The sequence below is a fragment of the Mus caroli genome, unplaced genomic scaffold (genome assembly GCF_978045245.1).
Source record: "Mus caroli unplaced genomic scaffold, Mus_caroli_1 scaffold_10, whole genome shotgun sequence".
In the NCBI taxonomy this organism is placed as follows: domain Eukaryota; kingdom Metazoa; phylum Chordata; class Mammalia; order Rodentia; family Muridae; genus Mus; species Mus caroli.
The window spans coordinates 24214881-24238584 of NW_028227265.1; the positions used below are offsets into that span (position 1 = coordinate 24214881).

The following is a 23704-nucleotide window of genomic DNA, read 5'->3' on the forward strand; positions in this document are numbered from 1 at the left end:
GGAGCCGACTTGCCCAGAATCCACACGTGTATTGAGCTGGATGTGGCACAGAAACGCCTGCTTCCTGGAGGTTACAGTGGCCGGGGCAGGCCAACATCTCAGTGCAAGTAGGAAAGTTAGGCACTGGCTCTCCAAGTACCAGAAAGAGGGGGTCTTCCATGAAAGTCCAAGCGTATAGACGTTTCTAAGTCCAAACACCTGAACACTTGTAGAAACACGACTCTAGTGATCTTTGGTTGATAGTAAAAAAGAGAGACCAGAAACAGAGTAGGGAATGCAGTTTATGTTGCAGGATTCACTGGGGTAGTGGAGGGAGGCTGTCGCATACAGAGGGCTTCGCTCACCTTCCGGGGGCGGGGGCGGGTGGGGGCGGGTGGGGGCGCCAGGAAGCCTAAAGGGGTGTGCTGTTGCGTGCTAGTTCCTTAGCCAGGCTTTTTCAGAGCGATGCAGATCTCAGGGAGAGGAGGGACTGGCTCCAGGATCCAAGTAGGAGGCGTTGCTCTCAGTGACGTTGTACAGGGTTAAAGCTCCAGGCACAGACAGGGCTGCGCCCTCCAAATCCGCCTGGACGTCTAGCATGAGTGGGGTTCCCAGTGTGTGGTCTTTCCCTGGGACCAGTAGGATGTGTTTAGGCTAAGGGACCCTCTCCCTTTCTTCAGGAGGAGAGCACCCTTCAGTTAGCATTACCCATACACACATCCGATTTTCAAGACGGTCTTGTTGCATAGCCTAGGCTGTCCTTGAGTCCTTTTTTTTTTTTTTTTTTTTTTTTTTTGGTTTTTTGGTTTTTTCGAGACAGGGTCTCTCTGTGTATCCCTGGCTGTCCTGGAACTCACTTTGTAGACCAGGCTGGCCTCGAACTCAGAAATCCTCCTGCCTCTGCCTCCCGAGTGCTGGGATTAAAGGCGTGCGCCACCACGCCGGGCTCTGTCCTTGAGTCCTTGATCTTCCTTTCTCGACTCCCAAGTATTGGGATGACAAGCATGCACTACCATATCTAGCTTAAACATCATTTTTTTTTCTTTTTTTTTTTTTTGGTTTTTTGAGACAGAGTTTCTCTGTATAGCCCTGGCTGTCCTGGAACTCACTTTGTAGACCAGGCTGGCCTCGAACTCAGAAATCCGCCTGCCTCTGCCTCCCGAGTGCTGGGATTAAAGGCGTGCGCCACCACGCCGGGCTCTGTCCTTGAGTCCTTGATCTTCCTTTCTCGACTCCCAAGTATTGGGATGACAAGCATGCACTACCATATCTAGCTTAAACATCATTTTTGACCTGACCCTTCTCACACAATAATAAATAGTGTGGGCGACTCTAGAAGTCTCTTCAGGGAAGCCTGAATTTAGGGTCCTCCCCCCCCCAACTCAAGCTGCCAAGCCCACCAAATCATGGTAATTCAGACCGTGATGGCTTCTACCCAGGAGTCCCCACCACCATTACCTACACCTGAAGAATTCAACTCCTTGACCGTCAGCTCAGCTTCACCCCTCTCTGGTGCCAAGGGCTGCATCTGCATGGGAGAATCCCAGGAAGCGGCTGAGAAGGAAGCCCAGAAGCTGAGGAGGAGAGCTGAGGGATCCCTGGGGGCAGTCCTTCAGCCTTGAACCCAAGGGTGTGGCCCTTCCCACTCCCTTCTTACCAGAGACAACTCCATGTCCAGATCCATCAAGGTCCATTCTCGTCCATGCAGGCTAGGGCCGAGCACCTGGGAAGAGCTCGGATGAGTCGTGCCTTCAAAGTCTGCACAGAGGGCTCAGCCTCATGTGTCTCATGTCCTACCCCAGGCAAAGAGATACTCACATCCACAGGTGCCACGGGCTCCAGAGTTTCAGGGGCAGGCCGAAGCAGCATTGGGGGTAGCAGACTCTCTGGGCTCCGGTTCCCCCGATCCAGGCCCAGAGTTCCCCTGTGCATAAAGAACTGTTATTGGTCTATAATACCAACCTACTATTAGCTCCTAAGGAACGTGTATCATCCGATTTAAATTGCTCCAACAACTAGAACATGCTAGGGGATGGTGCTTTCCTTCAGTCCTCTTCCTAATAAGGGAGGTTTTGTTTTCCTTTTTAAAAAATCTCTCAGAGGAAGGAGAGAGACAATGTCTTGCTGTATAGTCCTGGCTGGCCTCAAACTTACAGCAATGCTCTTGTGTTAACCCGCTGAGTGCTAAAGGGGCATCTTTGCTATTGTTTGACACGGGGTCTCATGTAGCTTAGGACAGGCACATTTACTAGCTAAGTGTGATCTTGAACTCCTGAACTCTTGGGCCACCACCTCCTCCCTAGAGCCTGCATTATAGCAGGGTGGTACCACCATGCCCAGAGTATAAGCACTTACCTTGACATTGACTTTGCTTCCAGCCTAGACCTGAGATCTTTGGAAATGCCCCCTTCTTATACAAGTGTGAATACTGTTTATGTGTTTGTTTGTGTTCCAGTCTCAGAGTTTGAATTTAGATCTTGATCATGTTAGGCCCATACTCTAAGTTATGTCCCCAAGCTAGCCACCCTTTCTCTTTGTTTTTAATTAATTAATTAATTAAAAAAAGACTTATGTATTTATTTATTATGTGTAAGTACACTGTTGATGTCTTCAGACACTCCAAAAGAAGGAGTCAGATCTCGTTAAGGATGGTCGTGAGCCACCATGTGGTTGCTAGGATTTGAACTCTGGACCTTTGAAAGAGCAGTCGGGTGCTCTTACCCACTGAGCCACCTCACCAGCCTCTAATTAATTTATTATTATTTTAATCTTATTTTATTTTTTGGTTTTTTGAGAAAGGGTTTCTCTGTGTAGCCTTAGCTGTGCTGGAATCCATTCTGTAGACCAGGCTTGCCTCAAACTCTGAGGTCCACGTGCCTCTGCCTCTGCCTACTGAGTGCTGGGATCAAAGGCAAACACCACCACCATCCAGCTTACTTTTTTTTTTTCCTTTGGTTTTTCGAGACAGGGTTTCTCTGTGTAGCCCTGGCTGTCCTGGAACTCACTCTGTAGACCAGGCTGGCCTCGAACTCAGATATCCACCTGCCTCTGCCTCCTGAGTGCTGGGATTAAAGGTGTGTGCCACCACGCCCGGCTGATGTATTTTTATTATTAGTGTGTGTGTATTATGTGTCTGGGGTGAGGGGGATGTGGAGAGGCCAGGGGATGGTTTCATGAAGTCGATTCCCTCCACCTTACATGGGCTTTAGGGGTTGAACTCAGGTCAAGAGGCTTTTGTGACAAGCACTTTACCCGATGAACCACCCTGCCAGATCTTCTTTTATAGTTAGACAGAGTCTTACTGAGTTACCAGCACTAGTCTTGAGCTCACACTGTAGCCCAAGCAGGCCTTGAACTTTCAATACTCCTGCCTCAGTCTCCCAAGTAGTTGGATTGACACTCCGTACCACCAAGACCAGCTATAACTGGTTCTTAAGTATATATATATTTATATATCTCACTATTTCACTGTCTCTCTATCTCACTATCTCACTATCTATCTATCTATCAATCAATCAATCAATATTTATTCATCCCAGTGAACTAATTTTAAATGTAAATTCCAGAGTCCTACCTCAGGATGCTTAGGGACTTGACTGGGAGTTTCCATTTTCTAAATGATGTTGATGCTCTTTGGAGCATACCCTGAGAAATCAGGGTCATGAGAGTCTGATGCCCAGTATCCTCCCTTAGCTGCCTCAGGACCATAAAGCAGTGCCTTTTCTTTGGCCAGTATATATGGATCTATCTATAAACCATCAATTGGCTCTGCTCACCTGTCAGGTACCTCCCTGGGGCCCCTTGGTTCAGGCTGTTGTACACTCCTGGGCCCCTCAGGGCTGTAGCTCCCTTTCCCTTCCAGGATGGCCTGCACCACAGCCACGGGCAGCGGTGGGGGTGCTGTCACGCAGAAGTCACACTCGTTTGGGGCCAGGGCCAGCCCGGCCTCGCCATCCCCCCCTGGACTGGCCGGCTCTTCTTTGAGCAGTGCCAGGCCCTTCACCCTGCACCAGAGAAAAGCTTCAACCAGACCCCGACACTGACCTGTCCCCCACCTCCACAGGCTTGTGGGCTGCAGGCCCTTTCCCATAGCATCCCCAGAAGGCAGCCCCCCAGTCCTCCTTACCTCCTGCCACCACTGGAGGGAGAAAGCCTGTGTCCTTCAGGAGATGGAGAATCTTCTGGGATGTCAGAGATGATGGGCCCTCTGGCCCTGTGAGGGCTGAGGCCCAACGTGGTCTCTGGGAGGGGCTGCAAGGAGAAGGCTAGGCCCAGCTCTTGACCCCTAACTATGAAGAGCCCAACCAGCATCCACCATCCACCGGCACTGGGTCTAAGGATCAAGGTTTGAAAATGATCTGTGCTGGGGGGGCCTAGGTCTGCGTGGTCGAGTGTTGGCTTCCATCTTTGGGGGTGGGGGTGGGGATAGGGAGAAGAGACAGCTTCCTCACAATTCTATCTTCGCCCCAGGAAGAGGAGGTAGATGGGAAACAACACCTACCGACTGGATAAAGTAGGGGTCCTGGAGGAGAGCACCAGACACGGGGCAGGCATTGAATTTGGCAGATGCTGAACAGGGGCTCCCCTCATCTAGCATTAGGGACCTGTGCAGGGTGGGCAGGTTAGGCCTCCATGCCCCTCAGCCTGCACCTCCCTCCCTCTCCCTCTCTCTCCCTCCCTCAGGCCCCAGCAGCCAAGTCAGCAGAGCTGAGGCCCCGTTGCCAGGGCATCAGTCACATGCTGGAGTGGAAGGGGCTCCCTGAGAGATGGGGGGCCCTTTTGGGGGTTGTGAGGGAAGGGAGGGAGCTTAGTGTGAGCCCCAAACCAGGGATGCCTACTTGGGGCCTAGGAATTTGAGAAAAAGGTCCTGGGAGGGAAGAGGGGAGGAGATAGTGGCCTAATGAATGGTTGAGTTCAGGGATAGGAAGGGAGCAGGGAGTCCTGGTTAGAGAGAGGATTGAAGATTCCTGGAGGGTCTTTGGATGTGGGTCCCTGTCAGGGGAGGGAGTTCTGGCGGTGGGGATGCAGGTGTCAACACTACAGACTTTCTTACTCACAGTTTTCTCTTGGCTCCTGTACTGCTGGGCCCTGTCTGAAGTGGCCCAAACAGGCACTGGATTAGCTGAAAAGAAAGGGCTAATTTATACTCCAGCCCAGGCCTTTCACCATAGAAAGGCGATTCCTGGTCTAATGGGAAGGGGTGGAGGTGTGGGGTAGCCATGAGTGGGGAGGATAAGAAGTTGGGGCAGAGGAACACCTTGCCGATGACCCGGTGCTGCTGACTGTGGCTCTGCCGCAAAGTCACCACCTCTCGCCACAAGATCTCGTTCTGCCTGGGGAAAGCGGGAGGAGGATGCTGAAGCATCTGAGTTCACCCAGGTACCATTCCTCCCCCCCCCGCCCCCCAATGGAGAGGTCCAGACTCTGTTGCCAGCAGAGGGGACACGCATCTTATAAGACTAAAGTTTCAGAGTTGGACCCGTTGTCTTCATGGAAGCTCCAACCAAAGAGCAGAAGGAGCTGCCCAGAACCCCTAGGTGGCCAGTGAGCCTCTCACCCCTAACTCCACCCTTCCTTCCCTGTCCCGCACTGCCTGAGTTCCTGCAGCCGTGCCTCCGTGCTCTCCTGCACTCCTCTCAAAGCTTGCACCTCTCCCAGCAGTCGGCCCAGGTCTTCGGGACGCCATCGACTGTCATCGCCTCGCAGCGCAGGTACCTGCAGGCAGGAGGCACCATCCGGGACACATAAGGCAGAGCCAGAAGTACCAACATTAGTGCCTTCCCATTTTTTCTGCAGTTTGTCCCACCTTGCGGCGCACGCGCTCCAGTAGCTGCTCGCGGCCTCGCACGAAGCTCGGATGCTGAAACTCAACGTGGTCACGCTCTGGTCTGAGCAGGCCACCTTGCTCGATGCTCACCACCTTCCGAAAACCATCTAAGGAACAGTGTGCGGAAGGGCGGGGCGGGGCGGGGTGTGAGCGTGAATCGCTCCATCCTCTGCACTTAGTGACCCCCACAACCCGCTCCCCGCTTGGCAAAGGGACTCACACATGTTGAGTTGGCGAACAAAGCTCGCCATGTTGCTGTGCTTGAAGTACTGGGGCAGCACTTCCTTGGCGAAGCGGCTCTGATCACTTACGAGGAAGCTGGTGCCACTCTACCGAGAACGAACCACAACCACCCGCAAGCGGGTGGGGACCAGACAACGTGAGTGGGTGCCATTCACGGCTGGGCCATACTCATTCACTGTGGGGGTCCAGATTTGTACCTCATTGGGAGGTAGGACTTGGCCAGGTCTGTACCATGTAGAGCCTATCCTACCATAACCGCAAAGAATTCCTACCCTAACTAGACCTACACGCAGTTCTCAGAAAGAATTAGCACACACCCACCCGGGGTCCATCTCAGACTGGTCCCAGACTCACTACGTGACTGAGCCAGAGATCGAGCCAGCTCTTCTCTTTTCTTGGCCTGTTTTCTCATCAGTCGATGAAGTAAAGTGAGAATTACCTAGGTCTCTGTGGGCTCTAGGACCCTTACTTCTCCCCATCTTTGCTTCACACACCCCTTGCACCGTGATCCACTCTGGACAGCTGAATTGAGGTACTCACAGCCCAGACCCAGGCGGGGGCTGGGTGGACAGGGGTGTTCACAGACATTGGAGGGATCCCGGGGACCACTGAAGGAGTTGAGGGGCCCCAGCCCTCACCGGGCTCCAGCGGATGAGGTGGTCGGTGCCTGGGTCGCCTACCAGCGCCCATAGCTTGCCGAGGAAGGCAGGTACCGGGCTGGGGCCTGGCTCCGTGGGCAGCGCAGCTGGCGCTTCCTGCATGGCGCAGTCTCGGCCGGCCGGGCTCAGCGTTCCAGCCCGGCCGCTGCGGGCTTGTCAAAGCCGCGAAAGTGCTGCGTTTGCCGCCCGCCCCGCCCTACTCCGCCCCTGGGCGCCGGGTCAGGCGGGGGCCGCGTGCGAACCCAAGAGGCGGGGCTCGGACAGCGGCCCAGCCACCGGCGGAGAGGAAGGGCTGGCTGAAACGTAGGTGTGTGGGTGGGTGAGCCCACGTTCGAGTCTCAAGTGCCTCTCTTTCTGTATTGTTTTGGGAGAAAACATCTGGTGGGCTCGGAAAGTCCTAGTTCATCTGTGGACATAGTGAAGCCTAGGTAAGGGCGGGCAGATAGGGCGGTGGGTGAAGTTGGATTTGCCCGGTCTGCGAGGACGCTAAGGAACTGGTCATTCCCTGGCGTATAGGGTGCCCGGATCCCGATCCCCCACAGTCACAGTACAAAGGCCCTTGAAGTCTCCTTGAATGTCGGGCCAGACTGCCCTTCCAGCCTTTGTTATTTCCTGCCCCCCACCCCCACAGCTGACTCGAGATCACAGGACGCAGGAATATTAAAGGATTTATTTACTTTACACTCACCCTTGACTCTTGGCTCCTACTTGTGCCTGCCCTCCCCTCAGCTCTGGGCCTGAGCTAGAGCTAGTGCTAGTGCACAGAGGGGACGGAGGACCCAGAATAGACAGAGGCACAGAGGTTGAGAGGGCTCGCTGAATTTATGGTGCCTGAGATTGGTCTGGATGCTTTCATAGACCCCCAATTCCCCAAAAGCGCCTTAGTCAACGGAGCCCCTAAACAGACTAGCAGCTGGGGCGTGCCCGCGCAACTTGCTTAGGCCTTTCCGAGGCTTGGGGTTCGCGCGGTCCTGGAGGGGCGAGATTGCCCAATCATCGCACCAGTGTGGGCCGCCAGGGATGAGGCTCACGCTTTAGCTTGAGCGTATAGCTGCGCAGGCGCGGACAGTGCGCGCGGAAGGCGTCCAGTACCGAGGGTCTCACCACGCAGAAGCAGTGTATCTCTCTCAAGCCCACGCAGCGCGCCGCCAGCTCCTCCAGCGCGGTGTGCAGCTCTGGGGATGCGGACGCGCGCACCTCGAGGGCGCGCAAAGTTTCAGCGTAGTGGCGCGTTGCGAAGCGCACGGGTCCTACAGTGTCACCCGAGAGGTTGAGACTCAGCACAGTCACTGGTACTGCTGGTTGCAGGATGCGCGTCACGGCCTCTTCTGGAAGCACAGGCTCCAGCTCCAGCTCCACCTCCAGCCCAGGATGGCGGCATCTCAGCGTCGCCCAGGCTTCATCAGACAGAGGGGAAGCACGAGCATCTTCGGGGCACGCGCACCTCAGTGCCAGAAGTGCAAAAGGGGAGCGACGCGGAGCGGCTAGCAATTCCAGCGCGGCGCGCGACATACTAGCAAGGTGCAGTCCAAGGGCGCGCAGGTGAGGACAGGCCTCCAGTAGTTTGAGCACAGAAGTGGGCTGCACGCTGTTCACCAGTGCATGGTTGTCCAGGAAGAGACTGCGGAGCTCGGGACAGCCAGCAGCAGCCTTAAGTACCAGAGTGTCGTCCAGCGTGTAGGGCAAGTGGCGCAGGTCGAGGTGGCGAAGTTGGTGAGCAGCTCCGCAGACTGCGTGCACAGCGCCCAGAATGTCCTGGCCCGCATCAAAAAGCGGTTTCTCTCCGCGGCACTCCAAGCGCAGGCCTCGGAGCCTTGGGGCTCGGCTGGCCAGAGCGGTCAGCAGCTCGGTGGCCGTTCCGCGGCTGGGCTTCTTTGATGGCTCATATTCCAGCCTTAGGTTGTGAATGTGGTCTAGGCAGGAGGACAGATACGGTGGCAACAAGTCTTCCAGCTCACAGTCACAACTTATGTTAGAGCGACACAGAAAGAAATTAGTGGTGTCACCATGAACTAGGAAAGAAACTTAAAAAAAAAATTAATGTTTTGATTTGTGTGTGTGTGTGTGTATACTTGTTTTACCTGCATGTATGTCTGTGCACCACAGGCGTGCCTGGTGTCTGAGGAGGCCAGAAAGGGGTGTTGGAAGCCCTAGAGCTGAAATCACAGCCATAGCTGCGAGCTGCTGTGTGGGAGGCAGGAATCGAACTCAGGTCTTCTAGAAGAGCCGCTAGTGCTCTTAACTGAAGAGTCATTTCTATGTGCCTTTTATTTCTTTAGAAGACTTCAGAGGTTTCTGCCTGAGGTTGAACCCTCTCCTAGCACACCCCCCCCCCACACACACGTGTGTGTGTGTGTGTGTGTGTGTGTGTGTGTGTGTGTGTGGTATTTAAGGAACTAGGCATGCTCAGTAGTTGGTGGAGATGGAGCAGGGCCTCCAGACCCAAGTGATTAAGTCTCTAAGCCTCCGTTTCCTGTCTGTGCAAAGGAGGCACTACTCCAGACCCACTACCCCTCATCTTCCTGTGAGCATTAAATGAGTTAACTTATGTAAGGCACTTAGGATACTAGTTGGGGGCTTGGGACAGAGTGAGTGGTAGACTCCTTGCCCAGCAAATGTCAGACACTGGGTTCAATCCTCTGTTCCGGAAAAAAATAATAATAAAAAGACAATGCCAATTGGTATATAACAGGCAGCCAACGAGCCTGTCTTCACAAATAAAAATGAGCGGGCCACAGGAAACAACCCACCTGATGCTTGTATCAGACCACACAGTGCTGTTGGCGGCAGCCGCCGCCCAGGCCCTGCAGACTCTGGCGGCTACAGCACGGTCCCTGAGAGGCAGGTCACGGAAGATGAGCGCCAACACTTCCTCTGGCAGCTTGTCGACCGGCTCCCCCATGGTGCGGCTGGAGGGGAGGGGCCCTGCCGCTCCCAGCGGCTGTGACTAAAGTGAAAGAGGGAGTCCCCCGGGTCAGAGGGGCGGATGGATGCTTGTGCACAGTAATACTGGGGAGCCCAGGAGGCCCTATGTGGTCTGTAGAGAAGACAGAGATCCCAGGCTGTGAGATGGCTTAGCAAATAAAGGCATTTGCCTCAAACACTGACGACCTGAGTTCTGTCCCGGGGTCAGAACTCTTTCAGAAGAACTGACTTCTGAAAGTTGTCCTCTGACCTCCAGGAATGCATGTGTACCCTGACTGGAGCACTTCCACACACATACCTGAATAAACAAACAAACACAAACAAATAAATAAAAAGTTTAGAAAACACACAACAAAAGAATGGGACTGGAGGGATGGCTCAGCAGCTACAAACAAACAAACAAACAAACAAACAACAAAACCCTGGCTGTACTTGCAGAGGACCCAGGTTCGGTTCCCAGCACCCCACATGTGGCTCACAACTGCCCTTAATTTCAGTTCCAAGAGACTTGATGCCCTCTTCTAGCCTCTGTGGGCACCAGAGACACACTTAGTGTACAGAGTACGCAAACACTCATACACATAAAAAAGTGTAAATCTAAAAATCGTTTTTAAGACAAGGCACTGGAGAGAGAGCTGAGCTGTTAAGAGTGCTTGTTGCGGGGCTGGTGAGATGGCTCAGTGGGTAAGAGCACCCGACTGCTCTTCCAAAGGTCCAGAGTTCAAATCCCAGCAACCACATGGTGGCTAACAACCATCCGTAATGAGATCTGGCGCCCTCTTCTGGAGTGTCTGGAGACAGCTACATATAATAAATAAAAAAAAAAAAAAAAAAAAAAAGAGTGCTTGTTGGTCTCAAAGAAGGTAGGACTTTGGTTCCCAGCTCCTCCATAGCCAGTAAAAACCGTCTATAGCTATAGGTCTAGGAGATCTAACTACTTTGTAGCCTCTGTGGCACTGCACGCTCATGTTACACAGACACGTGTGTAAAGCCATACACATTAAATAAATTAAGCTAATTTAAAAAAGAAAATGCAGGGCTGGAGAGATGGCTCAGCAGTTAAGAGCACTGACTGCTCTTCCTAAGGTCCTGAGTTCAATTCCCAGCAACCACATGGTGCCTCACAACCATCTGTAATGGGATCTGATGTGTGTCTTCTGGTGTGTCTGAAGACAGCTACAGTGTACTCACATACATTAAATACATAAATATTTTTTTAAAAAAGAAAGAAAATGCACAAGTCTCTGCTCAGAATAATAAATCTCCCTAAAGGCTTAAAGGTATAGTTCCAGTGGTTGTGCCTACACACCACACACACACACACACACACACACACACACACACACACTTTCCTATCTACCCTCTCTTCTTTTTTCTCATCTCTGCTGTGTGGCCCTGGCTGGTATTGAACTTGAGATACTCCTGCCTCAGTGGTTTGGTTTTTCTTTCTTTTTTAAAAGATAGGGTCTCACTGTCTAGCCTTGGCTGGCCTGGAACTCCCTATGTAGACCAGGCTGACCTTGAACTCACAGAGATCCTCCTGCCTCTGCCTGGGAAAGCTATGACTAAAGGTGTGTGTCACCAAGCCTGGCCCTCACTGGCTCTTTAAACTACTTTCTCATGTATTGAACAAATGAGAAATAGGTTTCAAGTTGAGGAATCCTGTCCACTAGAAACTGACTGTTGGGCTAGTCAGGCACGAGTCTTAGAGAATATTTTTTGTTTGTTTGTTTCTTTTTGTCTGAAATCACAGGCCAATCAGGAAGTGATGGGCGTCCCAGAAGGGGAGGCACCTTTACACTGCCTTCACCCCTAGTAACGGACTGACTTCCTGCATGCTTTCTGTGACAGACCTGTGGTAAAAAGCTTGTTGCTCTGTCTGGGGCCGGACTGCTCTGGCACCCTTGAGGAGCTATTGTTCAAGTTAGGACCCTGACCCTCGCGGAGCCTTGGTTCCTGCTAGCTAATAAAGACTCGGGTGGAACCCTGCAGACACACCCCGGAGCTTGGCTTTTACGAGAAGGGTGGGATCGTTGGAATCTGTGCGTTTTCTCTGAAGCTGCCAGTTTTGCTTCAAAGTGCTGTAAGGTTGCCGTTTCATTTCCCCATGTCTTCCAGGTGTATGGTCTCTCGTGGAATTTACCTCAAGTATACGCTAGTTTCCGGATACTCCAAGCTAGGCTTGTCCTGGAATCACAGCACCCCATTTTCAGTGTTAAAGACTAGCAGAGATTAGATCATCAAACCAGATTTCCTAGGGGGCGCCAGAAAAAATTCTCATCTCCAGGAGATGCCCTCTGATTGAACCCTAGGAACTAACTTAAATTTGGCGGCTCTCACTCTGAAGCCCTTTCGGCTTCAAAAACCCCAAACCGCTAACGTCATGTCTAGTGGGCAGTTCGTCCCGCCATCTAACCTTGGGTGTCCGTTATCTTACCTGCTCAGCGGACTAGGTGGGCTTTACCCGGAGACAGGGGACTGGCCACGGAGGACAGCTAGGGCAGGAAGGAGAGGCCCTGGGCGGAGAAGGCGGGACGCGCGGGCGGACCCGGAGACTCTGCTAGGGCACCGCCCCTGCGTCTCCGCGCACACCCGGAAGCCGCGCGCAGCAGAGCCAGGCGAGTGTGCGGCGGCCAGGTTAGTGCGGAGGGTGGGTGGGCTCCCTCGGTGCAGCCCGAGCAAAACGAGAGATCTGGCTTCCCGAGGGCGAGCACCGCGCGGTGGTGACACGCGGTTGCTGGCCAGCTAGTGGCAGCGGCCGGTCGGACTGTTTTGGTGGGAGAAGCGAGGGGCTTCGGACCTCCACCTTCTCTGGTTTCTTGTCCCAACTAAGGGTTTCTGGTGGGTGTCAGGGCCCTGCAGAGGAGAGGATGTGGCTGCAGGGCTGGCCGGGAACGGTTCTGAGAACCCTCTTCCTGTCTGAGCCCAGTCGTGCGTGAACCCCCAGTTTGAAGGCGGGGTAGTGGGCAGACTGGGAACCTCCCTCGGTCAGGTCGCACCCCGAGCAGGGGGCGTGTTCTGATGGTCTGGGAATCTCAAACTTTCTTTGAGTTGGGAGCCAAGCCCTTCCACCTGGCCAGAAGTGGGGCTACCTGGGGACTGTTACTTGTTAATGAGACCGGACATCTGGGTAGAGGCATTTGTTCTGGAACCCAGCCTAGAAGCCTCCCGGTGGAAGGAGGCCTGAGAAGGATTCTTTTTTCATTTTGGTTTTCCAAGATTCTCTGTGTACCCCTGGCTGTCCTGGAACGCACTCTGTAGACCAGGCTGGCCTCGAACTCACAGAGATCTGCCTGCCTCTGCCTCCTGAGTAGCTGAAGAGTTACATCGTGATGTTTTTGCCTTACTTTTTACTAAAGACATTTATGAGAACTACCGTACACCAGGCTCCGGGTTCAATCCCAAGTACAGAAGTCACTGGAGCCCTGCCCTGTAGAACTTCCTGGTGTTCTTGCCCTTGGTTCCTGAGGGCTGAGGTTACAGATAGGATGCCATCACCTCAAGTTCTCTACTTTTCTTTTTTGGCTTTTTGAGCCAGGATCTCACTCTGTAGACCAGGCTGCCCCCTCAAACTCAGAGATCTGCCTCCCGAATGCTGGGATTAAAGGAATATTTCATTTACAATCCACCCCCCCCTTTTTTTTTTTTTTTTGCTTTTTGAGACAGGGTTTGTCTGTGTAGCCCTGGCTGTCCTGGAACTCACTTTGTAGACCAGGCTGGCCTCGAACTCAGAAACCCATCTGCCTCTGCCTCCCAAGTGCTGGGATTAAAGGCGTGCGTCACCACTGCCCGGCGATTCTTTCTTTCTTTCTTTCTTCCTTCCTTCCTTCCTTCCTTCCTTCCTTCCTTTCTCTCTCTCTCTCTCTTCTCTCTCTCTCTCTTCTCTCTTTCTCTCTCTCTCTTTCTCTCTCTCTCTCTCTCTCTCTCTCTCTCTCTCTCTCTCTTTCTCTCTTTTATTTTTATCTTTTGGTTTTTCGAGACAGGGTTTCTCTGTGTAGCCTTGGCTGTCCTGGAACTCACTCTGTAGACCAGGCTGGCCTCAAACTCAGAAATCTGCCTGCCTCTGCCTTCCGAGTGCTGGGATTAAAGGCGTGCGCCACCATGCCCGGCTCGCTTTTTTTTTTTTAAAGATTTATTTATTTATTATATGTAAGTACACTGTAGCTGTCTTCAGACACTCCAGAAGAGGGCGCCAGATCTCGTTACGGATGGTTGTGAGCCACCATGTGGTTGCTGGGATTAGAGCTCTGGACCTTCGGAAGAGCAGTCGGGTGCTCTTACTCACTGAGCCATCTCACCAGCCCCCGGCTCACTTTTTTTTTTTTTTGTTAAATAAGAAACATGTCTCTTATATATAAAGTAGGAGATATTGCTTAATACAAAGAAAATTAAAATCATCCCAACCTAGCCGGGCGTGGTGGCGCACGCCTTTAATCCCAGCACTCGGGAGGCAGAGGCAGGCGGATTTCTGAGTTCGAGGCCAGCCTGGTCTACAAAGTGAGTGCCAGGACAGCCAGGGCTACACAGAGAAACCCTGTCTCGAAAAACCAAAAAAAAAAAAAAAAAAAAAAAAAAAAAATCATCCCAACCTGCCCAGAGATAGACAATAATTTTCAGACTGTTTTAGTAAATATATGTATATTAGTATTAAATTTTCTGATGGAAGAGGAGTTTCAAAATCTATGTTCCTTAGCTGGGCAGTGTTGATGCATGCCTTTAATCCCAGCACTCGGGAGAAAGAGGCAGTGGATCTCTTGAGTCTGAATGAGAATGAGATCCAGGACAGCCAGGGGTACCTTGTCTCAAAAACCAAACAAACAACCAACCAAACGCCCCAACAAACCAACCAACCAAAATCAAACAAAAACCCCGTGTCCCCTATGCTTAGACCTAGATAGGGCCATGGACAGTTCATCATTTCCCTCCACCAGGTCTATGCTATGCCCTGCCCAGGTGCTTTCTTCTTAACCTTGACTCTCTATTAGAGCTTTAGAAGCAAGATTTTGACAGGAGATGGATGGAAGTGATCCTGGCGTTGAGAGGCTCCGCCCTCATGTCTCATGTGGAAAGTTAGGGAATTTGTTTAGGAATAGCCAAAGAGAACACGGGCCCAATTACAAAGCAGGATGACTTAGTGTGCATAACTGAGCAGTCAAGGATAGTCCCAGATAGCTGGATCCGTGGTTCAGAGTGCATGTCCTGTCCTCAGGTAGGCGTGGCAGCACTTGCAGACGGACCTCTGTGAGTCAGAGGCCAGCTTCCTGTAAAGGGAATCCAGATCAGTCAGGGCCTATTACACAGAGAAACCCTGTCTTGACACCCCCCTCCCAAAAAAAACCCTAACAGTGTATGTGTCCTGAGATGGAACCGACAGTGGAACAGTTAAGAGCACTGTCAGCTCTTCCAGAGGAAGCCAGTCAGATTCCCAGCACCCATGCTGTGGCTCACAACCATCTGGAACTCCAGTCCCAGGAAAGCTGATGTCCTCTTCTGGCCTTCCTGGGTACCAGACACGCATGTGGTACATAGGAAATCATGCAGGCAAACCAATAAAAAAAAAAAAAAAATAAGAGTGTCCTGCCAGGTGTGGTGGCTCATGCTTTTAATTCCAGTACTTGGGAACCAGAGCGTGCAGGCCTCCGAGAGTCGGAGGCCAACCTGGTTTACATAGTAAGTTCCAGGCCAGGTCAGGCATGTCCATTGTAGACACAGACCCTGTCTCAGAAAAACAAAACAAAACAAACAAAACAAAAAAAGTGTGTCCTCATCTCTTGGCTTTATTTCCTTCCATGTAGACTTCTTCCTTCCCTCAGATAGGTTCTTCCTAAGCAGGAGCCAGAGAACTCTGGGGAAATTAGTGCCTCTTCCTTCATGGTCTCCCAGCAATGGAGAGTTGAGTGTCATTAGACCAGTTTGAGCCAATATCAAGTTTTGACTGGCTCCTGAAGAGTGGCAAGTGGGATATGTAGACTGGCCAGCCTTGCTTTCACATTCAAACTTGGATCTAGGCAGGGACAATTAAGTGGAGCCATGTATAGAGGGAGCAATAGGACCTGCAATGGCTTTGGGAACTTAGGCTGAAGGCAAAGCTAAGAAGTGAGCCTGGTTGGCTCCAGAAGGAAGATGTCTTTTGTCAGCTTTAGTAAGAGAAACATACTGGCTGAGGGCCCACTGTTCTGCTGTTACTGTGACCTTAGCCTTTTTGTTAAAGGCAGTGGAGGGGCAATCCTGGATTCATGTCTGGGTTGGGCAGCACTAGGAACAGAGTCCAAAGCTGGGGACTCTGGGGAAGGACCGCTGGACCACGTGAGACTGGATAGTTGTTTCCAGTTCTGGAGAGGATCTCTTTTCATCTCTAGGAGGCAAGATGGCAGCCAGTCATAATGGCCACGAGGAGTGGGTGGGCAGTGCATACCTGTTTTTGGAGTCTGCGGTGGACAAGGTGATCCTGTCTGAAGCCTACACGGATCCCAAGAAGAAGGTGGCAATATACAAGGCTCTGCAGACTGCACTGTCAGGTGTGTGGCTGGACAGGTGTAGTGACTCCGGGACTTTGTGGGAGGGGCTGGGATTGAGGGCCCACTTTTTTGCCTTGTGGATTTAGGCTCAGACACCTTTAAGAGAAAGATTATTTGGGTGAGGGGCTGGAAGAGCGATGACGAGAGAGGGAGCACTTCCGGCTGTGTGGGACCCGGAGCCTTTCTTTGCTTATTGCACGTGTCCTTGAGTGTAGACATTTGTATACTTGTCTGTGTCTGCCAGATCCACCTGTTTCTTTTCTAATACCACCTTGCTTTACAGCCGCCCTTACTTCTGAGCAGCCTGTTCTCTTTGCCTCTAATTGCACTTTTCTGTTTTCTCTTCCTCTCTCACCGCAGCAGCATTCCTTGCCCCTGTACCTACCCTTTCTGTTCCCCTTCTTGGCAGAGAGCACTAGAGGCTGAAGTTGGGGGTTGGGAGAGTAGGCCGACTATGGGCTTAGCTTCCTCCTCTGGCTGCTTGGAGAAAAGGGGGACAACGAGTGGCCTGACTGCTCGCCTCCGCAGAGAGTGGGGACAGCTCTGACGTACTGCAGATACTCAAGATCCACTGCAGCGACCCTCAGCTCATCGTCCAGTTGCGGTTCTGCGGGCGAGTGCTGTGCGGCCGCTTCCTCCAAGCCTACCGCGAGGGGGCGCTGCGCACCGCGCTGCAGAGGTGCATGGCCCCGGCGCTTGCCCAGGAAGCGCTGCGGTTACAGCTGGAGTTGCGTGCTGGTGCGGAGCAGCTGGACAGTTGGCTGACTGACGAAGAGCGCTGTTTGAATTACATCTTAGCCCAGAAGGTGCTGCCGTCCGTAGTTAGGATGGGATGGGCGGGGATTCGCGGCCCAAAGCCGCACTGACTGTGCACCCCTTCGTGCAGCCCGACCGGCTCAGGGACGAGGAACTCGCGGAGCTGGAGGATGAGCTCTGCAAACTGACGTGTGACTGCACTGGCCAGGGTGGAGCCACACAGGTAGCTCCTGCAGGTTCGAAGTCCCCGGTTTCCTCTCCGACCCAGGAGAAACCACTGCCGGCCGCCTGCCAGACTTTTCTGTTCCATGGGCAGCCCGTAGGTGAGGTTCATCAGCAGAAGCGGGGGTCATCAGCAGGTCGATCTGAGCTGGAGCAGGGCTGGGCCCAGGTATCCGCAGGCAGGTGCGGAAGGGTGCGGGCTCCAGGGAACCGGTGCTCACTCACCTCTTGCTCACTTCTTCTGCAGTGAACCGGCCACTGACTCTTCAAGACCAGCAGACGTTTGCGCGCTCGGTGGGCCTCAAGTGGCGCAGGGTGGGGCGCTCGCTGCAGCGTAACTGTCGGGCACTGAGAGATCCTGCCCTCGACTCGCTGGCCTATGAGTATGAGCGTGATGGGCTATACGAGCAGGCCTTCCAGCTGCTGCGCCGTTTCATGCAAGCGGAGGGCCGCCGTGCCACACTGCAACGCCTGGTGGAGGCGCTGGAGGAGAACGAACTCACTAGTCTAGCAGAGGATCTGCTGGGCCAGGCGGGACCGGATGGCGGCCTGGCCTAAGACTAGTACTGTGGGGAAGGGCGGCCAACCAGCAGTTCAGTGTTTGGAACCCACGGGTGGCTGTTGGGGTCTTTTTTTTTTTTTTTTTTTTTTTTTTTTTTTTTTTTTTTACCGCTGATGTTGCTACTGCTGACCAAGTTCCATCTACTGGACTTGGAGAGCATACGCACTCTCCACCTAGCTGAGCTGCTGGAGTGCAACTAACTGGCCCCTCCCCCCCACCCCCCAGGAGCCAGGCAAGCAGCGCAGGGGCACATCACTGATGACCATACAAAAAGAGGACTTGCTGCAGAGACCCTCTAAGTATGCAGACCTGAAACCTAGCTCAAGGTGCTACAAAAACTGTCGGGAGCAGGATGTACGACTTTCCCCGCCCTTGGCATATACTCAACGTGGGACCGAAGCACCTTGTCTGCAGCGATAATAAAACGTAATTCTTTTACAGACTTGCGGAGATGCTGAGGTCTAGACCTGGTTGGGGTTAGTCACCTTCAGTGGAATAGTGAGCCAGGTAGAGTAGGGAGTGGAGAGACAGGCAGGGTTCCGGGTACAGCAGGCTCAGGTAGGGCCTTAAGGAAGGTGAGAAGAAGGGGTTGCTACCTGTCCTGTTAGTGAAGGATAACGGGGGTCTGGTGAACCATCATATACATTAGGTTTGGTTTTTGTTTTTGTGTGTGTGTGATCTAAGTATGTGCTTAAAACATCTACCGTGTACCTGAATTAGAAATTTAAAATTTCAGCCAGGTGGTGGTGCACGCCTTTAATCCTATCTAGCATTGGAGTGTGCTCCAAGACAGCCAAGCTACTCCCCCAACCCCCGTTTCTGTTGAGATCTTCACCCTTGTTTCCACAGAGACTGACACATATAAGATTCAGACTTTTTACATACCATGTAGTATTCAGGATGTTGAGGCAGGAGGATTGCTTCAATTTGGAAGTCAGCATGAGCTGCATATTGAGACACCCCCACCCCCACACAAAAACAAAAGCAAACAGACAATCTGGGCTTCCCCAAGTCCCCTGCCCCAGGATTTCCAACTTACATTGTTACTAAATTCAACCTTCAAAGTTTATTTGAGGTGGGGGGCTTGGCCATGAACTTACGTCTGTATCACACATACTCAGAAACCCTAGTTGTCAGACTGACTTTTGTGCAGTGCAGATATAACCAAGGCCCTGAGGAAAGGTCTACCACTGAGCTACATCCTGGCTCTTGCTTTTTTGTGTTTTTTTTTTTTTTTTTTTTTTTTGAGACAATCTCATTGTGTAGCTCAGGCTGGCTTTGAACTCATGACTCTCCAACCAGATGCTTCTGACTCCTGAGTGCTATGACTATAGATGTGTGCACCAAATATCCTAGAAAGTCATCTGCAGACCTGGTGGTGGTGGCACATCTATGATCCCAGCACTTACTTGGCAGGTGGTTCCCTAGGAGGCCAGCCTGAGCTAATTAGTGAGTTCCAGGTGAGCCGGGCGTGGTGGCGCACGCCTTTAATCCCAGCACTCCGGAGGCAGAGGCAGGCGGATTTCTAAGTTCGAGGCCAGCCTGGTCTACAAAGTGAGTTCCAAGACAGCCAGGGCTACACAGAGAAACCCTGTCTCGAAAAAGAAAAAAAAAAAAAAAGAAAAAAAAGAGTTCCAGGTGAGCCTGGCTCAGGGTTCTGCTTCAGGTCCTTGTACCCACATGAACACACACACACAGACACACACACAAAATTAAAAAATCTTCAGGGGTTGGAGAGATGACTGTTTCTTTTTTCTTTTTCTCTCTTTTTCTTTGGTTTTGTTTTGTTATTTGAGACAGGGTTTCTCTGTGCAGTCCTGGCTGTCCTGGAACTCACTCTGTAGACCAGACTGGCCTTGAACTCAGAAATCCGCCTGCTTCTGCCTCCCAAGTGCTAGGATTAAAGGTGTGCACCACTACCGCCTGGCCTTGGGCTCTGTTTTTTTTTTTTTTAAATATTTATTCATTTATTTATTTATTTATTATATGTAAGTACACTGTAGCTGTCTTCAGACACTCCAGAAGAGGACATCAGATATCATTACGGATGGTTGTGAGCCACCATGTGGTTGCTGGGATTTGAACTCAGGACCTTTAGAAGGGCAGTCGGCGCTCTTAACCGCTGAGTCATCTCACCAGCCCCTGGGCTGTTTCTTAACTTCAAGTTAAACCTTTGTCTTCTTCGTGCTCTTCTGAGACTTCATTTTTTTGTCTTTTACTGCCTTCTACACGGCACCCAAGCCTAATTTTAAAAAAAGGATTTAGAGGGCTGGTGAGATGGCTCAGTGGGTAAGAACACCCGACTGCTCTTCCGAAGGTCCAGAGTTCAAATCCCAGCAACCACATGGTGGCTCACAACCATCCGTAACGAGATCTGGCGCCCTCTTCTGGAGTGTCTGAAGACAGCTACAGTGTGCTTATGTATAATAAATAAATAAATCTTAAAAAAAAAAAAAAGGATTTAGAGGGCTGGTGAGATGGCTCAGTGGGTAAGAGCACTCGACTGCTCTTCTGAAGGTCTGAAGTTCAAATCCCACATGGTGGCTCACAACCACCTCTAATGAGATCTGATGCCCTCTTCTGGTGTGTCTGAAGACAGTTACAGTGTACTTACATATAATAAATAAATAAATAAACAAATAAATAAATTTAAAAAAAGGATTTAGAAATGAAAAAAGAACAAGGGATGTGTACATAAAATGCCCCTTACTGCCACACAGTTACTGGATGGAAAGTCCAGAGCAGCATAGAGACCAAGGAGTTCAGATCCTAACTCACTGCTCCACCTCCTGATCCCATACACCACACCTGCACATCTGTGTGTGCATAAGTGCACACCTAAGTGCACTCCCCCTAAAGTTCCTCCTTCCATGGCTGTTTAGAGACTCCAGAGTTTGACCCTGCCCCTATTACGAGACAATGTCTCACGTAGCTCAGATTGGTATCAAGTTCCCTGTGAAACCAGGGATGACCCTGAACTTCTGACCCTCCTGAGTGCTGGGGTTATAGGCGTGTACCACCATGCCCAGTTTATAGAACGCTCCAGCTTAAACTCTCACATGCTACATCTGCAACTGAGTCACATCCCCTGCCTTCCAGTGTTGGGATTTTATAACAAGGCCAGTGAGACACCTTTAGAGTTCTCTATAGTTCCCCAATTGAGGAAACCAATCAAGAATGGAGCTGGAATACTAGTGCAGGCTTGTAATCCCAACACTTTGGAGGTCATTATCTTGAGGCTATGCAGGGTACATAACACAGCCTGTCCTCAGAACCCTAAAAGACGAGTGGGTGGGTAAGAGTGGGTGGTTTAGCCTGGATGACAAAGCAGCTCAAAGAGGTAGGAAAACCAGGGGATCTAGAAAACAGCCTAACTGGGCTCAATAGGCTCTTTTAGAAGCCTCCCGAAAACACCAATCCCTGACAGCCCAAACTGTACTGCTCAGGCAACAGCATGGTCAGTTCTACCTCAAGGATGCTATGTTGGGGAGCAGGAACGGGCATGGAGTGACAGGAATGAAGTGCTTGTCTAGGAAATTACTGTAGGCAGAAGTGGTTCCATTTCCTGTATCCAGTGGATGAAGAGAACAAAGGAGCGCTGGGTGGAAGATTCCTGGGGGCAGTGTGTTCTGGCTGTGTCATCCTGGGGCAAGTCACTTAGCTCACTAAGTATTGGTCCTCTTTGGGTAGAGCTGCTGGCAAGTCTGCAGGAACAGAACTTGCTGTCTTGATCGTTTGGGTGTGTATGCTTGTGTTTACTGGTGGCAAGCAGGGCAGAGTTCTGAGTAAGAAAGCAGCTTTATATTATTGGGGCAATTCGTGGCTTCTGCTTGGTGAATCAGGGCTGCTGAAAGAGATTTTCTGAAAGATGGCCCGGTATGGCGGCCAGAAGAGCTGAAAGTTAAAGCATTCAGGCTTAGGGGTTTGGGGCCTATCAGCTGTCTACTTCTTAAGCTTAGACTAAACTCGGAGTTCCAGCGTCCTATCAAAAAGACTAGGCTTTCTCAGCAAGAGTCTCCCTGTGAGAAGCCCTCTCAGGGACCAGGCCATAGTCAGAGATGGCACTCCCTGCACCAAGGCGGAGCTGAGCTCCAGATGTCGGGGCGTACACAGCTGTAGGATCACGTGGCACGGCCTCAGCCCCCTTCCTGCCAACGCTGCATTTGGCTCAAGCCGGGGTCATGGCTGCCCTTGGGACCCTGAACTGACAGTTTCGGGGGTTGTTACCCCTCCCCCGCGGTCAAGCGTGAGTGCTGGGGTCCTAAGGACCAAGGTCAGAGGCGGGGAGGGGGAAAGGTAGAAGGGACCCAGCTTTGATGCACTGGGTGCTGGGGGTGGGGGGCGGTAGGGGAGAGGCCTGCGTCTCCCTGCCCAGACTTTGGGATCCTTTCTGGGCTGGAGCTGAGGTTAGAAGCTTAACTTTTTGTCCCTTAGGCTGCTGCGGTGGGGGCAGGGACAGGGACGGAGGTCGACCGAGTGGATGAAGGAAGGATAGAGGACCCTGTGAAGGGCGGGGCTGGTCATGAGGAGGAGGCCGCGCCTTTGCCGAGACGCGTGGCTTACGCTGCTGCTCAGCGCCGCCCTCGGACTCCTGCTCTACGCGCAGCGCGACGGGGCATCCCCCACGACCAGACCACCAGCGCGAGGACCCCAGATCCCGCGGCCCACTCCTGGCCTCCGAGCACGGGAGCTCCCCAACACCGCCCGCGCAGCCCCGCTGGCCTACGAGGGGGACACTCCGGTGCCGCCCACACCTACGGACCCCTTTGACTTCGGCGGGTATCTGCGCGCCAAGGACCAACGGCGCTTCCCGCTGCTCATTAACCAGCGTCGCAAATGCCGCAGCGACGGCGCATCCGGCGGCTCGCCGGACCTGCTCATCGCTGTCAAGTCTGTGGCTGCCGACTTTGAGCGGCGGGAAGCCGTTCGCCAGACTTGGGGAGCTGAGGGTCGCGTGCAGGGGGCACTCGTGCGCCGAGTGTTCTTGTTGGGCGTGCCCAAGGGGGCGGGCTCCGACGGGGCAGGCACGCGTTCGCACTGGCGCGCCCTGCTGGAGGCCGAGAGCCGAGCTTATGCAGACATTCTGCTCTGGGCTTTCGAAGACACCTTTTTCAATCTAACGCTGAAGGAGATTCACTTTCTATCTTGGGCCTCAGCATTCTGTCCAGATGTACACTTTGTTTTTAAGGGCGATGCAGATGTGTTCGTGCACGTGAGGAACCTGCTGCAGTTTCTGGAACTCCGGGATCCGGCACAGGACCTTCTTGCGGGTGATGTGATTGTGCAGGCAAGGCCAATCCGAGCTAGAGCCAGCAAGTACTTCATTCCCCAGGCTGTGTATGGACTGCCCGTTTACCCTGCCTACGCAGGTGGTGGCGGCTTTGTTCTTTCGGGAGCCACGCTCCGACGCCTAGCTGATGCTTGCTCACAAGTTGAGCTCTTTCCCATAGACGATGTCTTTCTAGGCATGTGTTTGCAGCGCTTGCGGCTCACACCTGAGCCTCATCCAGCGTTTCGCACCTTTGGCATCTCCCAGCCTTCAGCTGCACCTCATCTTCGAACCTTCGACCCCTGTTTCTACCGAGAACTGGTGGTAGTACATGGGCTGTCTGCAGCTGACATCTGGCTTATGTGGCGCTTGTTGCATGGGCCTCAGGGCCCAGTCTGTGCACATCCACAGCCTGTGGCAACAGGTCCCTTCCAATGGAATTCTTAGTTATCTCTCACGCTATCAAACTTCTCTTACTCAGCTGCAGGACAGAACATGAAAGAACCCAAAGGGGTTTTCCATGTGGGTTTATAGTGTACATGGCTTTTCTCCAGATCACTCACTGAGAGAGCTAGGGCTGGAATGATACAAACACAAGTGGATATACCCATGGCCAGGCCTCAGCCCTCGTGGACCTGGCAGGCATTTTCGTATAGTTACTAGCTTCCTTTCTTCTCTCATTGGATTCCCAGTGGCCATATCTTATCTCTTCCCTTTGAGGTCTGGTGTTAGAACTAACTAAGC

General features: G+C 52.3%; 4 protein-coding genes across 13 annotated transcripts; 2 read left to right on the forward strand and 2 right to left on the reverse strand.

Moving 5' to 3' along the window:
- Positions 1-403: 403 nt before the first annotated feature.
- Positions 404-6894, reverse strand: Hsf4 (heat shock transcription factor 4). Of its 6 annotated transcripts, none has more exons than XM_021170403.3 (13): positions 6688-6894; positions 6027-6135; positions 5786-5913; positions 5570-5694; positions 5237-5312; positions 5037-5101; positions 4481-4583; positions 4106-4230; positions 3756-3983; positions 1798-1903; positions 1637-1702; positions 1438-1507; positions 404-608 (listed from the first exon to the last, which is right to left on the reverse strand). In XM_021170403.3, exons 1-13 carry the CDS (start codon positions 6808-6810, stop codon positions 454-456), a joined length of 1479 nt encoding a protein of 492 aa, XP_021026062.1. In that variant the 5' UTR covers positions 6811-6894; the 3' UTR covers positions 404-453. The 6 variants fall into 6 exon arrangements, with proteins under 6 accessions (XP_021026062.1, XP_021026063.1, XP_029336091.1 ...); XM_021170404.2 differs by having other exon boundaries at positions 3756-3879; positions 4106-4244; XM_029480231.2 differs by having other exon boundaries at positions 6590-6894.
- Positions 6895-7270: 376 nt separating this feature from the next.
- Fbxl8 (F-box and leucine rich repeat protein 8) lies at positions 7271-12174 on the reverse strand. 4 transcript variants are annotated; one of them, XM_085843645.1, is made up of 4 exons: positions 12071-12145; positions 11632-11820; positions 9459-9655; positions 7271-8674 (listed from the first exon to the last, which is right to left on the reverse strand). In XM_085843645.1, the coding sequence occupies exons 3-4, from the start codon at positions 9608-9610 to the stop codon at positions 7702-7704; spliced, it is 1125 nt and encodes a 374-aa protein (XP_085699771.1). In that variant the 5' UTR covers positions 9611-9655; positions 11632-11820; positions 12071-12145; the 3' UTR covers positions 7271-7701. The 4 variants fall into 4 exon arrangements, with proteins under 4 accessions (XP_085699771.1, XP_021026329.1, XP_029336167.1 ...); XM_021170670.3 differs by lacking the exon at positions 11632-11820 and having other exon boundaries at positions 12071-12174; XM_029480307.1 differs by lacking the exon at positions 11632-11820 and having other exon boundaries at positions 9459-9745.
- Positions 12175-12225: 51 nt separating this feature from the next.
- Tradd (TNFRSF1A associated via death domain) lies at positions 12226-17752 on the forward strand. The gene is made up of 5 exons (XM_021170752.3): positions 12226-12270; positions 15993-16151; positions 16680-16957; positions 17038-17230; positions 17377-17752. Exons 2-5 carry the CDS (start codon positions 16001-16003, stop codon positions 17685-17687), a joined length of 933 nt encoding a protein of 310 aa, XP_021026411.1. The 5' UTR covers positions 12226-12270; positions 15993-16000; the 3' UTR covers positions 17688-17752.
- A 4096-nt stretch (positions 17753-21848) lies between these two features.
- B3gnt9 (UDP-GlcNAc:betaGal beta-1,3-N-acetylglucosaminyltransferase 9) lies at positions 21849-23639 on the forward strand. 2 transcript variants are annotated; one of them, XM_029480633.2, is made up of 2 exons: positions 21849-21964; positions 22126-23639. In XM_029480633.2, exon 2 carries the CDS (start codon positions 22214-22216, stop codon positions 23405-23407), a length of 1194 nt encoding a protein of 397 aa, XP_029336493.1. In that variant the 5' UTR covers positions 21849-21964; positions 22126-22213; the 3' UTR covers positions 23408-23639. The 2 variants fall into 2 exon arrangements, with proteins under 2 accessions (XP_029336493.1, XP_021026037.1); XM_021170378.2 differs by having other exon boundaries at positions 21849-21937.
- Positions 23640-23704: the final 65 nt, after the last annotated feature.

Coding starts and splice junctions, on each gene's coding strand:
- Hsf4 (XM_029480229.1), bottom strand. CDS start 6,739: ATGGGCGCTGGTAGGCGACCCAGGCACCGACCACCTCATCCGCTGGAG. Junction 4,231..4,480: donor ACCCCTACTTTATCCAGTCG/GTAGGTGTTGTT, acceptor TTCTCCTTGCAG/CCCCTCCCAGAGACCACGTT. Junction 3,984..4,105: donor CCCTCCAGTGGTGGCAGGAG/GTAAGGAGGACT, acceptor TCTCTGGTGCAG/GGTGAAGGGCCTGGCACTGC.
- Fbxl8 (XM_021170670.3), bottom strand. CDS start 9,610: ATGGGGGAGCCGGTCGACAAGCTGCCAGAGGAAGTGTTGGCGCTCATC. Junction 8,675..9,458: donor TGGTCTGATACAAGCATCAG/GTGGGTTGTTTC, acceptor CTCTAACATAAG/TTGTGACTGTGAGCTGGAAG.
- Tradd (XM_021170752.3), top strand. CDS start 16,001: ATGGCAGCCAGTCATAATGGCCACGAGGAGTGGGTGGGCAGTGCATAC. Junction 16,152..16,679: donor TCTGCAGACTGCACTGTCAG/GTGTGTGGCTGG, acceptor TCGCCTCCGCAG/AGAGTGGGGACAGCTCTGAC. Junction 17,231..17,376: donor GTTCCATGGGCAGCCCGTAG/GTGAGGTTCATC, acceptor CTTCTTCTGCAG/TGAACCGGCCACTGACTCTT.
- B3gnt9 (XM_029480633.2), top strand. CDS start 22,214: ATGAGGAGGAGGCCGCGCCTTTGCCGAGACGCGTGGCTTACGCTGCTG.